This window comes from Chiroxiphia lanceolata, chromosome 18, assembly GCF_009829145.1.
Source record: "Chiroxiphia lanceolata isolate bChiLan1 chromosome 18, bChiLan1.pri, whole genome shotgun sequence".
Classification (NCBI taxonomy): domain Eukaryota; kingdom Metazoa; phylum Chordata; class Aves; order Passeriformes; family Pipridae; genus Chiroxiphia; species Chiroxiphia lanceolata.
Window position 1 is genome coordinate 14,419,861 of NC_045654.1, and position 16,016 is coordinate 14,435,876.

Consider the following 16,016-nt stretch of genomic DNA (forward strand, 5'->3'; position numbering starts at 1 on the left):
TTTTAAACCTTTGCATCTGTTGTTGTGAAAACAAGACACAAACACAGCTGTACGTGACTGTCCCCTTGGCCACGGGCCCTTCTCAACAGCTCCAGAACGTGCTGTTGTGGTTAAGGCACCCCCGTAAACCCCAAAACTCACGGGAGGGTCAGGGCCGGAGGAGAAGTGGGAAATCTGTTCTGGCAGTGAGGATCCCAAGCGTTCCCTTGCCCTCAAAGAACCACCTGAGCCACCCGCGAACGAAGCCTCGGTGTGCCCAGGGGGGAGGGACTGGCCCCGCGGCACCCCCGCACCGGCGGCACCCCCGCACCGCCCTCAGACACCCGCGGCCGAGCGACCGGCACGAGCCGCTTCGCCGCCGCTGCCCGCCCTCCCGCCGCTGCCCAGCCGTCCCCGGCCCGGGTGCCCGGCGCGGGCGGAGGCGCCGGGAGATAAGGACATATGGCTTCATTTATCAAAGTGCAGCCGCGGTCTCTCCGCGATGGCGGCCCCGGCACCGCCGCCCTCACGGTCCCCGACGGGCGGGTCACCGCGCGACGGCACCGCCGCCCTCACGGCTCTGTCCGCGATGGCGGCCCCGGCCCCTCACGGCCCGCGTGGGCCCGGCTGCCGCTGATTGGTCGCTGCAGCTGTCGATCACGTGGCGCCGGCCTATCGGGTCGCTGGAGGGGCGGGAGGCGAGGGCGGCGGGCGGGCGGTGTCCGTGGTGCCGCCGGGCCCGCGGCCCCGTTACCGCGGTCCGTACTCGTAGCCCGCGGGCGCCCCGGCCGGCGAGTACATGTTGGCAGCCGCCGCGGCCGCGGCCGCCGCGTTCATGTGGTGGTGGTGGTGGTGGTGGTAGCCGTGCCCGCGGATGCTGGGCAGGGGGTAGGGCGCGGGCCGGCTCTTGGCGCCCAGGTAGTGGTCGTAGGCGGCCGGCGGGTACTTGTAGGGGTGGTGGTGCAGCGGCTCGGACGCGGCGGGCTCCAGGCGCAGTTCGTGGTGCGGGGGGCTCGGCCGGCCGCCCCCCGGCCCGGACAGCGGCACCAGCCCGCCGGGGCCGCCGGGCAGCGCGGGGCTGAGCACGCGGGACATGAGCTGCTGGTGCGCGGCCTCCGCCTGGTGCAGCCCCGTCCCGCCCGCCTCCCGCTCGAAGTCCCGCCGGCTCTCGGCAGCATCTGCGGGGGACACACCGTCAGCATCCCGGCACGCGGGGGAGAGGAGCGGGGGGAACGGCGGCGCTGCGAGCGGGGCTGGCGGGACGGGACCTTCTGACTGCGATAAATGGAGCTGAATTGACTGACAAGCTGGTGCACGCCTGACATTTTTGCAATTGTGTAACACTAAATAAATACAGACTTCCCTTTATTTTGCAGGCCCGGAGTGTGTTTTGGAAGAAAGGCATTCGGTTGTCTTTGCAGTTGTTTGCTCTGGGTAATGGAAAAGCAGTCAATGGGCAGAGGTGCTGTTCGACCTGACTGCAGCTCCTGAATGGAGCGGGTGGGCCCTGAACGTGAGGCACATTAAAAGGGCAATGCGAGGGGGAGCCCGTGGCCAGCACTGCATCCCTGCCTGAAAAGCTGAGTTTGTTGCCAAAAAGTCGAAAAGGGGACACTAAAGGCAAAGGGTGGTATTTTATAAAGCAGCAAACTTGCTTGAGTACAACAGTCAGTGCTGTAGTCCGAGCAAGAATTAATTAGGCTATGAAGGTGGCTATTTTTGTTCAAAAAACGGGCATAGTGCAAAGCTGGTTAGCAGTGGGGCTGTGCACCAGCGTGAGGAGCAAAGCTGGCCCCGAACATGCATGTGGGGGCCGTGCAGGCCAGCAGGGCCCAGGTGACGGGCTGGCCTGGCCAGTGGGGGCTCTCACCTTTCTCTGTCCCATTCTGGTGGGCCGGGGAAGAGACTGGATTCCGGGATCTGGCAAAAGCACTCATGAGAGGAAGAGCCCCTGGCCTGTGGTTCCTGGGCCTGGAAGAAGAGATGGAGAAGTAACACAGAGCCAATGGTCCAATGGAAAGAACACTTGGAACGTTGCTGCTGTGAGCTGCAGCTGGCAAATGGGGCCCCACACGGTGTCCCCCAAACTCCCTGCAGGCCTTGTGCAAACGTAAGCTGGGCAGGTGCACGTGAAATGGAACGGGAGTGGGGTGTAGTCATAGTCAATAAAGGCACAGCCTTACCAGTCCTCAGGGTCACAGTCTCTGAATCCCTTGGCAAAAGGGTTGCTGGCGATCTTCAGCTGTGTGATCTGTAAGGAGAAATGGGAAAATGTCTCAGAGTGGCGCACGGGGCTCCCTGGTCAGACAGAACACGTGTCCCTGATTAGGCTTGGGGACTCAGCAGTGCCTGCTGTAACAGAGAGGGTCCAGGTGGCCGGTGGAACTGGGACGTGCTCGGCCACAGAGCACAATCGTGTGCTTTCTCTGTCAGAAAATGAGGGCTAACATGCTACCTAATATGAGTTCAAGGTGAAGGGAGAGGCAGCCTGAATCGGCTGCAAAAGCTGAGTAAACGCACTTGTAAGAAAATGCCACATTATATGGGTCACCACTGGAGCAGCTAAGACAAATCACTGGATAAATCATACTTATGTATTTATTTAATTCGCCGGGGAGAAGGCAGGACATTTTCTATATTTAAGCAAATCCATGGATAAAGTATGTGATTGTGAGTTCCGGAATGGGTTGAAAAACAAACTTTAAGCCCCTCAGTGACAGTTCCAGCCTTAGAGGTCAAACTGATAGAAAGCAGAGAGAAAGAGCAGCTGTCCAGAGCCATCAGGCAAATGCCAGCCGGGGAGGACTCTGCAGCCCCTTAAAGGCACAGCCTTGCTCTGGCCTCGCCGCCTCTGCGGCGTGAGGTGCGGCCCGACCGCAGCATCCCGAGGAGACCTCAGGTCGGTCTGCTCAGAGCCACTGCAGAGGGTGGCACTGCCACCGGCTGCTCGGGGACAACTCCGGGACCCAGCCCTGGGACCCAGCCCCGGCCCGGGCAGCGGCACCAGCGCGGAGCCAGGCGGCTGGAGCGGCGCGGAAAAGCCCCCGCTGGAAATCGTATTTGCGCTCGCCACTGGGATTCCTGCTCCTTACATCACACTGGTGCAATTTAAAGGAGTTGGATTAACTGCTGCCTAGAAATCTGCATCAGATTGGGGTGGGGGTGTTTTGTTTCGTTTTTAACATATAATTGTATTCTGGGGGGGAATAGACAGCTACGAGCTTAGAGTAGTAAATCGCAAATTTATCCAAACAAATTGTGAGTGACATTTCGCAGCGGGAGGCCTGTAGTTCCCCCACTAGCCCCAGTCTCGGGTTTACATAGGTAATGAGGTCCCCCGGGCAGGGAGAAGCTGGCGATGGGGCTGGAGCCCACGTCGCTTCCTCGGCATGCAGAGATGCAGCTCTGCACAGCCCCCGGCTATCGGGTTCCTGGCGCTGCCCCGGAATGGGTTTAGCAGATGGGAGGAGGAGTGGGAGTACCCCCAGACAGCCCCCAGACACCACAGCCCGGCCTCCAGCGTCGGGAGCACCCACACCCACGGTACCTGGGGGGTGACCCCAACCCCCGCTTTCGGCTGGCCCGGCCCTTTTGCCTCACCCTGTGGTTCTGGTAGGCGGTCACGGCTGTGAAACGTGTCTCCTCGAAGACGAAGGTTTTGAAGTTCTCCTCCGCGTATTTCTCGCTGTCTTTCCGGGGATCCACGTAGACCACGTGAAAACGCGGCTGGTATCTGTGCATGGAGTTCAAAATGATCTGAATGATAAAATGAGCAAGGAGACAATAACTGATCCAGGCGGAGCATGGAGAGAGGAGAGTGCAGTCTGGCCCTGCCGGCTCCCCTGCCCGGGGCAGTCGCGGGGCTGGGGCGGGATCGGGGCGCGGAGCCCTGGTGAGGGGCACGGGCAGGGATCCCCCACGGGGATCACGGCGCGGGGAGTTCCCCCACTGCAGCCCGGCATTGGACATCTTCTCCCGGGAACACTTACATGCCCGTTGTCATCCAGCAAATTGTTGGTCAGTTTGAGCTTATCGAAGGAAACGATCTGCTTCATCCACTGTGCCCCTTTGGCCGGGGAGTCCGGGTGGTAATGGACCCTCCCGGGGGTGGCGGGGTCGGCTTTGCCGGCCACCAGCCAGGAGGAGCTGTGGAAGGCGTACCTGCGGGAGGGAAGGCACCCTCAGCCAGGCCCTGGGGGGTCCCTCCCGCGCCCTTGCAGCACCCGCAGCCCAGTGAGGGGGAAGTGCTGCCTCCCCATCACTGCTACTTCCTACAGCCACGGGAGGAACAAGCTCTTCTCTGCAGCCAGACTTGCTGCAGGGGAGAGATAATATTTTATCAGGTCACCGATGGAACTGGCGTGAGAGAATCTGCAGGATGGAGGAAATTTATAGCTACACGTGTAGATTCGGGAGAGAAGCCACAGAAGCTCTCCCTTCCTCTAAAAAAAGGGTGAAAGAGAGCCCTCTATACAGTAATGTTCTGGCTTTAAGTGAAGAGTGGAAAGTTGTGTGTAGATTAATAGCAGGTCCAGAATTTAGCAGCCTTGTTTCATTCTTTCAAAGTACATATTCAACAGTAACATTTAAAACAGAGAAACCAATCTTCTATACACGTGTTTACTTTAAAAGCCAGTGTTTGCACAGGGGGAATTAGACACCATTGGACTTGAGCAGAAACATTACTTTTTAAAGATATACTCAATTGGATGTTATATATCCCACTTCCCTTGACAAGCAAACATTTCTAGGACGCCCTGAGAATTTGGATATCTGTCTAAATATTTATATATCGGACCCTGCGATTCCTATGCGGGCTGCCTGCTCGGCGTCCTGATCTGAGGCTAAATACATAATGCACCTTTCACTGTCTTAAAAATTAAAGGGCTTCCAAACCAGACCGCATCGCTGCCCTGTGAGTTGCCAGTTTCCAAGGCCTTCCTACTCTGCCACTGAAAACAAGGGCAGGGTTTTGTGGCTCAGGTGGCCAATGCCTTTCCGGAGCACAAAACCCACTCTCTTCACCCAAGCACCCAGCAGGCTCCCAGGAGAGCATGGCAGAGCCTGGGGACACCCGCCAAGAGGCTACAGCACTCAAGGAGCACCAGGAGGATTTTTACCAAGGGGTAATGTGTGTTTGCCGGGTGGAGGCGTGTAGCAGTGCAACAAGGAAAGCTCTTCTGGGCAGGACAAGGCAGCTCCTGCCCTGAGCCCTGTGGAAACCTGCCCTTCTGCCCGCGCTGCTCCGGCCTCGGCCCCTGCCAGCCTCGTGTGAAGGCCCAGGGGAGCCCTTGGGGTCTGTGCAGCTGCTTCCAGCCCTGGACTCATTGCAAAGGTGTGAAAGAGACCCCAGGGCAGCCATATCCCGCGTCTCCTCCTCATCTCACACCAACACGCGCCCCGGAGGGCAGGGGCAGGGGGCGGGCAGTGACCCACCAGCCCTCAGCGGGCAGTAACCCACCAGCCCTCAGTGGGCAGTGACCCACCAGCCCTCAGCGGGCAGTCACCCACCAGCCCTCAGTGGGCAGTGACCCACCAGCCCTCAGCGGGCAGTCACCCACCAGCCCTCAGCAGGCAGTGACCCACCAGCCCTCAGCGGGCAGTCACCCACCAGCCCTCAGTGCCGAGAACGCGGGTGGGCAGGGTGTTACTTGCCGGTATCGTTTGTCGTCTACGGGGACGAAGTCCATGAGAAGCATGTAGTCAGCCATAGGGTCCATGCCGAATATCTTCACCTGGAAGGTGGGGAACATGCGCCTGGCAGAGAGGAGAGAGTGAAGTGCTCAGCTGAGGAGCAGCGGGAAGCCCCGAGGGGCCGGCGCAGGTACCCTTCCCCTCCCTCTGCTCCAATGCCCACCCGGCTGCGATGACAGGTCCCCTCGCAGGAACCGCCGGCCGGAGGAAGAGGCAGAGCACCCGGGCAGCGTGAGGAGAGGGGCTGCCGTGTTCCCCAGCCCTCGGCAGCATCCCAAAGGGTGAGCCGGAGCAGTCCTGCCTCTCCTGCCGGCTCCAGGACCGTTCGTGTCGGACACCCGGAATGCCCCGCTGCGGTGGAACGCAGACGCCGGGGGGAACAAGTGCCTCCTCTGCCTTTGCGATGGGGAGACCCAAGTGAAAAGAATTCTTCCCCATATTTCCCCATCCTTTCAGCTGACCTGACTGGACGCAGATGCAAGGCACTACCCTGTCTGCGGACCCCAACCCGAGCCGGGAACAGAGCCTCGGGAGTCCCGGGCAGCCCTTGGGGGCACATCTAGAAACTCCTGAGAACGACACGAGTGATGGGAGTTTCCACTTCTGCAGCTTCTGTACCCCCCAAACTATGCCCGTTTGAAAGCAGCGGTTACAGCAGCCCCGTGGCCCTCGGGGCCAGCGGAGGACTTCCCGCAGCACGGAGGGGTGAACGCTCCCCTTCGGCAAGCAAGGACTAGAGAGCACCAGGGATCTCCCAGAAAATCCCGTCCCTGCTCCACTTCGTTGTGGGAGCCCGGCGGGCCCCCTGTTCCCGCACCTTTGCGGGGCAAAAGGAGAGGGGGAAGGAGCCCGGGGGCTCCCGGGCAGGGCAGATCGAGTCCCGGGGCTGCCCCTCGCCGTTCTGCTCTGCGCAGGTCCCCGGGGACCCCAGGCTAAGCCGGGACACGGATCCCACGCTCAGGGAGGGCACGGTTCCTTCGAGGGGCTGTGGAACAAACGCTGTCTGCGGTGGGCTATGGGCAGGGGGCCGGGACGGCCCGCCCGTCTCTCCCTCCTCCATCTGCGCACACCGCGGACAGGGCCCGGCCCGCGGCTCCCCGGCGGGACACGCGGAAGATGTGTCCTGGCATCGGGGCTCGTTATAGCTTCGGTTTTGTTTTACCGAGTAGAAAATCAAGCGAGCGACAGCGGGCAGTATTCCGGGAAGGGGATTTGCAGCCGTTGAAAAACCAAATTCCCAACACCCCCTGAACAAACAACCCGATCAAACCCGGATATCGAGAGTCCCCCCCGGCCCGTTCTCGGAGCGCACGGCCGGACCTGCTGTGCGTCTTCCCGGTTTTTTTTTTGTTATGTGCCGCTGCTCCCCGCGGAGGAAAGGCCGTCTGGCAGGACGATGGGGCAGCGTGCCTCTGGCTCGGCAGCTCTTCCAGTCCGGGCCCGGCACTGCCGGGCTGCATCAGGATCGGGCGGCTGCGTCTCCCTCCCTGTAACGCTTTAGCAAACTCTGGAGGACGTTTCCAGTCGCTCCCTCTGTTATTATTATTTTTAAACGTGTAAAAGCCCCCATTAGCTCCAGTTCCGGTGTTTCTTGTTTTAAAACTTAGTTTTAAAACAAACAACCTGAGATGATAAGACCCATCTAGACAAACAAGCAGGATCAGCCCAGAGAGGCTGGGAGAGACAGGCTTAGCAGCGCCTTTCCTCAGCCTTTTCCTGCTGGTTTTCTCCGTTTTTCTCCTGTTTTTACTCGCCTGTCTGGAGATTCGACGGTGCCATAAAATAAGAGAAGAAAGGTAGGGAAGAAGCCCTGATTCAAATCGAGTTGGTTAATTTTCGAGCCCTTTTGAAGTGGGGTATTTGCAATTCTTCCGCTGTTCTGGGAGAGCGAAGAAAGCCAGATCGAAGAGCTCCTGTTTGCAGAGAGCCTCTGCCTGGAGTCTGAACGACCTTTTCCGCAAAGGAAAGCACCGCCGAGCTCGGCGCCGGGCTCAGGGGCCGCGGCCGGAGACAGCGCAGCTCGCGAGCCGGCGCCGGGGCAGGCACCGTCTGCGGGAAATGCCGCCCGGGGTCCCGCAGCGCGGCACCGGCTGCTTCTGCACCGGGCACCTTCCGTTTTAGCCGATTGCAAATTAAAAAAAAAAAAAAAAAAAACCACAACAAAACAAAAAAAAAACCTCCAAAAAAATCCAACCACACACACACAAAAAAACCCAACAAAAAAACAAACCAAAATGACTGCGTGCATGTAAATATGTTTCTTTTTTTGCACTTTTCGGGACCCTCAAAACCGCTGGCGGGAGAGCAGGAGCCCACGGCGGTGGTCACCGCTCCTACCGGGCCGTTCGGAGCAGAGTCCGGCCCGCGCCCTCGGCCGTCCCGCCGCAGCCAGCCCCGGGCACAACTGGAGCAAGCACCGGGACATTCCTTATTTGTTTGGTTTTCTTTTCTCCTCCCCGCCGGATCGTTTTAAACGGGGGAAGAGTCAGAGCCCGAACAATGCGCTCGCTCCCCCCGAAGGCAGCTCTGCCCGGAGCCTGGCGGGGAAAGCTCCGCAGCTCTGCCCGAGCCGCCGCAGCCGCGGCGTTTCCCGGGGATCTCCATTAAATGCAATAATTAACAACCGTAATTGGGGCTCCTCTCCCCCCCCACGTTTGCTCGTTTCTAACGCGATCGCATCGGTCGCTTCCTTTGTTCCCCAGTCGGGAGCGGGGTCCTGGCCCCGGAACCGCGCCGCGGCGGCCGGAGCAGGGCCGAGAAGAGCTGGGCTCAGCCGGGCTCGTTACTCGATAATCGGGAAATGCAACAGCCCTGGAACACGGTTCAAGGTGCAGAATTAGGGTCTGTTCGCGTCCTCGCCGGAAGGAAAAGATCTACCCGTGCTACAACATGCATTTAGCAGGTATTGCAGCGTTCGAGAGTTCCATTTGTCTTTTCCCCGTGCCACTGCTGTCCGCCCCCGCAGCACACACTGTCGTCCGTAAACACGGATCGAAGTCCCGTGCGGGATCACCGGCAGCTGAAGGCGCCCGGAGGAGCACAGCGCCCTTTCCAGCGGGGCTGAAACCCAGCGCCCTGCCCACCGTCCTCCGCACGCCTCCGCCGCCAGCCCGCAGCACCCGCGCATTCTGCCCGCAGCACTCGAGGCCTTCGGGCCGCAAGAGCCGGCAGATTTCGCCCCGAGAGAAGCGCCAGGATCAAACGACGGCCACCGCTGGGCCGGGCCGCTCCGCGGCTCGCCCTCTGGCAGCCCCAGTTTTCCCCCAAACTGCGAATTCAACCACCCGCGGCCGGACCCTGCCGTCCCGGCTGGCCTGAGTGCCCGGGTCCGGAGGGAGCGGCTGGAGAGCCGGGGCCGCTCGGGAGCTCCGCACTGACCTGCCTGCCTTGGTGACGATCATCTCGGTGCCAGCTGGTTGAACTCGTCCCACAGCGCCTTCATCTCCAGCTGGACGCTCACGTTGGCCACCTTCGGGTTCTTCTTCACCGGCGCCTTGGCCGCGGCGGCCGCCCCGCGGAGCAGCCCGAGACGGCGGCCGGCCCCGCGGCGGCTCCCCCGGCGCCCTCGGGCTGCTCGGGCCTGGGGGCGGCGGGTTGGTCCCGGCCGCCGCCCGCCGCGAAAGGATAGCCGTGCTGGGGCTGGGGCGGGCGGGTGCGGGGTGCTGCTGAGCCGTGCAGGGCTCGTAGTGCGGCGCTCATGCTGTCCGTACGGGTCCCCCGGGGAGGGGGAGAGGTGGTACCCCCCGGAGGCGTTCAGGCTGCTCAGGCTGTTGGCCGTGAAAGCTGCAACATCGCAAAAATGGGACAGCTGGGTGAGCCAGGGGCTGGAGATAGCTGAAATCATTCCAAAAACAGGCGGTCAGGGCTCCGCTCCGGCTCCGCTTTCCCCCCAGCTCCGCGCCGCTCCGCGCGGCCCCCGCCTCCGCGCCGGCTCCGCGGGGTGCCCTCCGCCTCCTCTCCTGCCCCGCGCCCAGCCCAGCGGGGCGCCTCCCCCTTTCCGCTTTGCTTGGCCCCAGCCTCGCTCCCCCCGGGGCAGGCGGGGAGCTCGCTGCTCCCGCTGCCTGCCGGCCCGTCGTTCTTTCTTTTTTTTTTTTTTTTTCCTTTTTTTTCTTCTATTTTTTTTTCTTGCAAATCCAAGAGATCTGCCAAGAGCCGCGGCGGTGCAAAGCCCGTGCTATCTATCTCTGCAGGCCTCCCTCGCCACACACCACTTGGGGCAAAGCAAACTCCCTTCGTCACCCCCTCTATCCAAAAAAAAAAAAAAAAAAGAGGGGGAAAAGAAAGAGGAGTGGGGGAACTCAAAGAAAGAAACCGGTTCTTATTTCCGTGTAGCTACCCTGCTGCAGGTAACGGCTCCCTCGCTCTGGGGCCGCGGGGCCGCGGCTGACAGGGGAAGGCGGATCTGGTTTGGCAATCCCCCATTCCTTCCATCCCCGGGCGAGAGAGAGGGAGCGGATCGGGACCAGAGCAAAGCTCCGGGCCCGCGCCGAGGAGCCCCGGGACAGCCCCGTCCACGCAGCCCTCGGCCCGAGCGGGGCCTGCGGCGCCTGACAGGCCGGCCCGGCGAACGGCCCGCTCCTTCGGATCCCCTCCGGTGCTGATGGCTCCTCGACGTCCCTGGGTCTCTTGCTTTATTTCCCAAGCAGCCCCCAGGCCAGCCAGGGTCTGCAGAGCCCTCGGGAGCCGAGCCCCGCCTGCCGCTGCCCCGGGCACGGCTGGCGCTGTCGGAGGATGCTCCAGCACCTCCGAGAAGATGCAGGTCCCAGCGGCGGAGCCGTCGAAAGCTGCCACCGGGCCACGGACAGAGCCCAACTCTCTAAGGAGGACTGCAGGGGCCCAGGCGCACCGGGGGAGCGGCAAAGCCCGCTCCGAGCGGCCCCGCGGGCAGGCCGCGTCCTGTGCGCTGCCCCCGCACGGCCGCCGGCCCGGGCCGCCCGAAAACCCTCCGACACGCGGAGGCCGCTGGTGCCGTCCCCGCACCCTGCGGGCCGAGCGCGGCGCTCACCTTCCATGTCCCTGGTGACAGTGCTGAAGTGCATCTTCTGCGGGCGGCAGCCGGGGCGGGCGGGCGCGCTGCGGCCGCCGCGGCGCTCCTCCAGCGCTCCCTTCCCTGCTTGCTCGGCGGCGGCGGCGACTGAAATCAGAGAGGCGATACTGAAAGCATTTGCCTTGGGAGACAGAGGGCTGTTTTCGTCCATAGGGGAGACACCAATGCAGGAGCAGCAGCCGCGGCAGCCTCCCACCACGAGCCCCCCCTCCCACCCCCTCACTCCCCTCCTTTCTACGGCACCATCCAGGGAGGTGCGAATGAGACCCCCCTCCTTCCAGACGGGGGGGGGGGGGGAGGGAAACTTAAAAAAAAATCCAACACCGAAACAACCCAAAACTCTGTCACCCCGGGAAGGCGCTGGGGAGCAAGAAACTTCCCTGGGGCCCTTTGTAGCCAGCGCCGAGCACCGCAACGGCGGACCAAGCTCTGCAGCGAGAGGGGACCGGGGGGCACAATAAATTTCTTTCCCGGGGTCTCAATTTCTCTCCCCCCAATTCGTTCCCTCCGATTTATTAATTTATTTCTCTCTTCCCTTCCCCCCAACCACCACCTCCTGCTTATGCCTCCCCGTCCCCTCCTTTCTCCTGCACGTAGGGTAAGTGTCTCCCTCATAGGCGCTTTCCCCCCATTCTGTGGCTGGGAGGCGTCACATGGAAGCCGGGGGTGTTTGCCTGCAGAAGTGGCGGCGGCGGCGGCGAAAGCGAAGTGAAACTCCTGCCGAGACGGTGTCAAAGGGCTGGGGATGCCCTTCCCCGCCTCCCGGGCACGGCGAGCGGCCGCCGGGGAGGATGGGATGTGCTGCGGGGCGGGCGGGAGGGGCCGGCGGTGTCATCACGGCTCCGGGAGCCGGTCGACGAGAAGGGAAGAGCCGAGCCGATGCGAGCCCGGCGTCACGCGGCGGATGTCCGGCACCGAGAGAAGGGATTGCTCCCTTCCTCCAGCTCGCATCCACCGCGGGGCTGCGAGCGGCCCCGGGGGCTCGGTGGCCTCGGGACTCGCGGTCCGAGCCGCCGCAGCAGGCGGGGTCTGGGCACGTCGGGGTGCGCTGAGGCGCAGGTACCGCGGCCGCTTCGGCCGGAGTGGGACGAGATCCCCCAGCCCCGGGTCACCAAACCCTGAAAACACCCGTTCGGCGTTCGAGCATTTCCTTCGCCAAAAAAAAGCGGAGAAAACGGAAGCAACGATCGGGGCGGCAGGCGAGCTCCTGCCCAGCCCGCCCGAGAGCCCGCTCCGCCGGCAGCACCTGCACGGCCCGGCTGGGCCGGGGCCCGGCCCGCTCCCGTCCCTGCCCCGGGGAGGGCGAGGCGCTACTCACCACCCGGTACCGGCCCCTCGGAGCGCCGCGGCGTCCCCCGGGCCCTTCCTCTGCATCGGCGCGGGGCAAGGCGACGCGCCGGCCCCGGCCCGGCCCCGGTACCAGCACCAGTCCCGGTCCGAGCCCCGTGCCGGTCCGTCCGGGCGGGTGGCTGCACCGGGTGCCGGGGAAATGCCCCGACGGGCGGGCGGAGCCGTGGGGCGCGCCGGTGGCTACCACCGCGATGGGGGTTGCATACCCGAGCGATGCGCGGAGAGCCGGAGTGAGCAAGCGGGTTATATATAGCTGCCCTGTCTTTAGCCTGCGGGGCTTGATTCTTCTGTTGAAATATTATCTTTGGATGTGGTAAAAATATTTGCAGAGAAAAATCTAGACTACTCCTTACATATTTGAGCATATGTTCCTGCAGCTAACGGCATAAGGGCAGAGCGTGACACGATCGGTGTTGTGTTCCCTGCTGCTGTCTGCTGGGCAGCGCGGCTTCCGGCCGGGACAGCTTCTGTCCCGAGCTCACGGACACGCCACGGGAGAAGAGTGTCCCCGGTGCTGACCCGCGCTGCTCACCTGGCGGCAATACAAGGGGAGGGGGAGGGATTTCGTTTGGGCACCCCGGGCAATACCGGAGGAAAGCGAGGAGCCACGCGTGTGAACTCCAAGCCGCCTCCAGGAACTCAAGGGCTGATGCGAGTCCCCTTCCCCGAGGTGTGCCCGGCTCTGGACAGCCTTTGCCCAGAAACAAAGAAAATATTCTCCCCTGGAAATTAAGAAAAGACACGAATTCAACGCCCCAGCAGAGTCGGAGAGCTCAGGGTTACTGTCCATCCCTTGACTGCCCTCACCGTTTCCCACGTTTACACCCTTTCTCCTTCCCTACTCCTTACGTAAAGCTCCAGCTGTAAGCGGCGCCACGTCGGGGACAGCCCGGGCGCGGACCGGCCCTCGGCCTGTCCACCTGGCCGGCGGGGTCAGGGCTGAGTGCTGTCTACCGGGAACAGGGGATCCGCCGGGAATCGTTGTTCCCCGGGCGGCAGCGGAGCGGGTCCTCATCAAACCGCAGGGCTGCAGCCCCGAAATCCCAAATCCCTGAGAGGAGAAAGATCCCGCCGCCCCTTTCCCATATCCCGTGCCCGGCCTCGCAGCCCGCTGCGGGGTTCCAACACGCGTGAGCGTCGCCGGGCGGAGCTGAAGACGATGGAGGGGGGAACCAGTCCCGGCTGCCCCGCGACGGGAACCCCGCAGCGACAGAACCCACCGAAGGAGTGGAGCGGGGTCGTCCCCTTTCCTGCACCCCCAAAAAGGGCCTAAACCAGAGGCCACGTTTAGCAGGCGTCTCGCCCGGCCCCGCGAACGCCTGTCCCCATTCCCCGGCCGCTCCGCATGCAAAGCAGTCTGCATGAGGGGTTGCTAACCCCGCCGCTAGCCATACTGCTCTGCCCCCGGCTCTGCTCTCGTCCAGGGGGCCGGAGCGTGTGTCTGGATCGAGCCCGGAGGTTCTGCGCCTCGCAGCTCACACCTTGCCGGAGCAGGTGGGAGGAGAGGTCGGGGTGTCCTGCCGCCCCTCCGCCAGAAACATCTCCGCGGTGAGAAAACGCCAAGAGCTCGACGGGAAAGAAGGGCAGGGACCTCTCCCCCTTTCTCCTCATCCCCGCGGTCACCCATACTGCTTCGCCCCGAAACGCTCGAGCCCGGCGGCGCAAAAGGCCGTGGCGGCACCGAGTACAGCAACGCGTGCAGCTCCCCCACGACGGCAGCCCCCAAGTCCCGGGGCGGCCCCCGAGCCGAGCATCGCCGCGTCCCCCGCCGCTCCACCACCTACCCCGGCCCCGTCGAGGCTTCCCCCGCGCAGCCTCCTCCCCTGTTTAGGCCTGACACCCCGCAACCCCCCAGACCTCTGAGGCGAGGCGGGGGCGGACACCGCTGGCTGCTGCGCTCGTCCTCCCTCGCAGGGGTCTCCGGTCCGCAGCGCTCCTCACGGGCCCGGCCCGTGCTCTCGGGCACGGACAGCCGCGCTCCGCACCGTGCCCGGGCCGTGCCCACACCGAGGCACGGGCTCCCCGCGCACTACCCGAGCCCAGGCTGTGTCTGCAGGCAGCACCGCGGTCCCGAGGGGCTCTCCCTGCGCCCCACGGCCGCGCCGCCTTCCTCCTCCCGTCCCCGCCCCTTCGCACTCACCCCTCCGCCGGCATCTCTCCTCTCGTCCCTCCCGCGATCCCTCCTTTCTGCCCGCTCCCGCGGCCCTTGCCGGCCCCGCCGTCCCTCCCGCCCCCCAGCCCCTGTACCCCGGCGGGCCCGGCTGCGGGGGGGGCGCAGGGCTCTGCAGGGGAGCTGGGGCGGCCCCGCACGGCCCGGCTCGGCCTCGGCACGGCAGCCCCGCTGCCCGCCGGGCCCTGGGGCAGCAAATAACTCTCGGGGGCAACGGCAGCGATGCGGGCCGGCGGCGCCCCGCACACAGCCCCGCACTCCGCGCACGGCCCACACACTCCGCAACTCCACACACTCCCCACACAGCCCCGCACCATCCGCACACGCGTGTCCCCGCACGCTCCCGCGCCAACAGCCCCGCGAAGGAGCCCCGGGCTGGGCTCCCGGGAGGGAACCCCGCGGCCCCGCAGGGAAAGGCTGGCGCTTCCTCGCTGGGGGGCGATGCCTGCTGCAGAAACATGGCGATTCGCAGGGGTTCAACTAACGGGAGCCACGGCCGTTACGGATTCGTTGTAAGGGTGGAAATAAAGAAGAGACGGGAAGATCTCGGCAGGTGAAAAAAGCCTGAATTTCCCGCGGGTCCCGGGAAAAACACGGATTTTCTGACCTTTAATTTGAGACCGTTATTGATGAGTACTGTTCTTATAATTACAGTCTCCTCTGTATTACTCCGACTACGGCGATTATCAGCATCTTTTGCAACTGATGTTTGAACCGAATTAACGAATCTATTTGACAAATTCAAAGCCAAATTTGTGTGTGAGCCAGGTCTCAGAGAAAGACAATAAAACAGAAACTAGGCAAGACAGACGAAAGAAAGGAAAGAGGAGGAAAGGAAAGGAAAGGAAAGGAAGGAAAGGAAAGGAAAGGAAAGGAAAAGGAAAGGAAAGGAAAGGAAAGGAAAGGAAAGGAAAGGAAAAGGAAAGGAAAGGAAAGGAAGGAAAGGAAAGGAAAGGAAAGGAAAGGAAAGGAAAGGAAAGGAAAGGAAAGGAAAGGAAAAGGAAAGGAAAGTTGATTTAGGAAAAAAATAGAAAGAAAAAAGAAGAAAAATATCGGAAGAGAAAGAAAAAGGGAAAAAGGAAAGGGAACGAAAAAAAAGAAATAAAAAGAAATAAAAGAAAAAATAAAAGAAAAAAGAAAAGAAAAATAAGAAAAGAAAAAGAAGAAAAAGAAAGAAAAGAAGAAAGAAAGAAAAAAGAAAAGAAAAAGAAAAGAAAGAAAAAAAAAGAAAAGAAAAGAAAAGAAAAGAAAAGAAAGAAAAGAAAAAGAAAAGAAAAGAAAAGAAAAGAAAAACAGAAAGAAAAGGAGAAAAAGATAAATAGAGACAGAAAAAGACATCGGAAAGACGGCCAGAACCCATAAGGACAGGCGAACGAAAAGCCAGGCATGGCGAGCCCGCGCTCCCAGCCGCTCTGCCGCACCCCGGAGCGGGTCGGGCCGGGGTCACCGGCACCGCCGCAGCTCGCGGTCCGCGGGGCCGGTGCCGAGCGGGGCCGTGACCGCCCGGGCCGGGGCAGGGGGGCGGCTCGGCCCCGGCGGCAGCGCGGGCAGCAAGCGGCACCTGAGATCGCGCCGGGGAGCCGCTCCCGCACGGCCACCGCACGGCACCGCAGGGGCTCCGCGCGGGAGCGTGGGACGGGAGAGGATGGAGGAGGAGGAATAGAGAGAAAGAGAAGAAGAAAAGAGAAAAGAGAAAAGAGAAAAGAAGATGAGAAGAGAGAGAAGAGAAGAGAGAAGAGAGAAGAGAGAGAGAGAATAGAAGAAGAGAGAAAGAGA

General features: G+C 62.1%; 1 protein-coding gene across 1 annotated transcript; it reads right to left on the bottom strand.

Annotated features, from left to right (window-relative positions):
* Positions 1-392: 392 nt before the first annotated feature.
* TBX1 (T-box transcription factor 1) lies at positions 393-10,783 on the bottom strand. The gene is given in 12 exon segments (XM_032706249.1): positions 393-1,157; positions 1,850-1,950; positions 2,163-2,230; positions 3,580-3,735; positions 3,969-4,140; positions 5,635-5,736; positions 9,052-9,085; positions 9,088-9,166; positions 9,205-9,323; positions 9,326-9,367; positions 9,370-9,456; positions 10,679-10,783. Coding segments are annotated over 12 exon segments (1,422 nt in total). The 5' UTR covers positions 10,713-10,783; the 3' UTR covers positions 393-729.
* Positions 10,784-16,016: the final 5,233 nt, after the last annotated feature.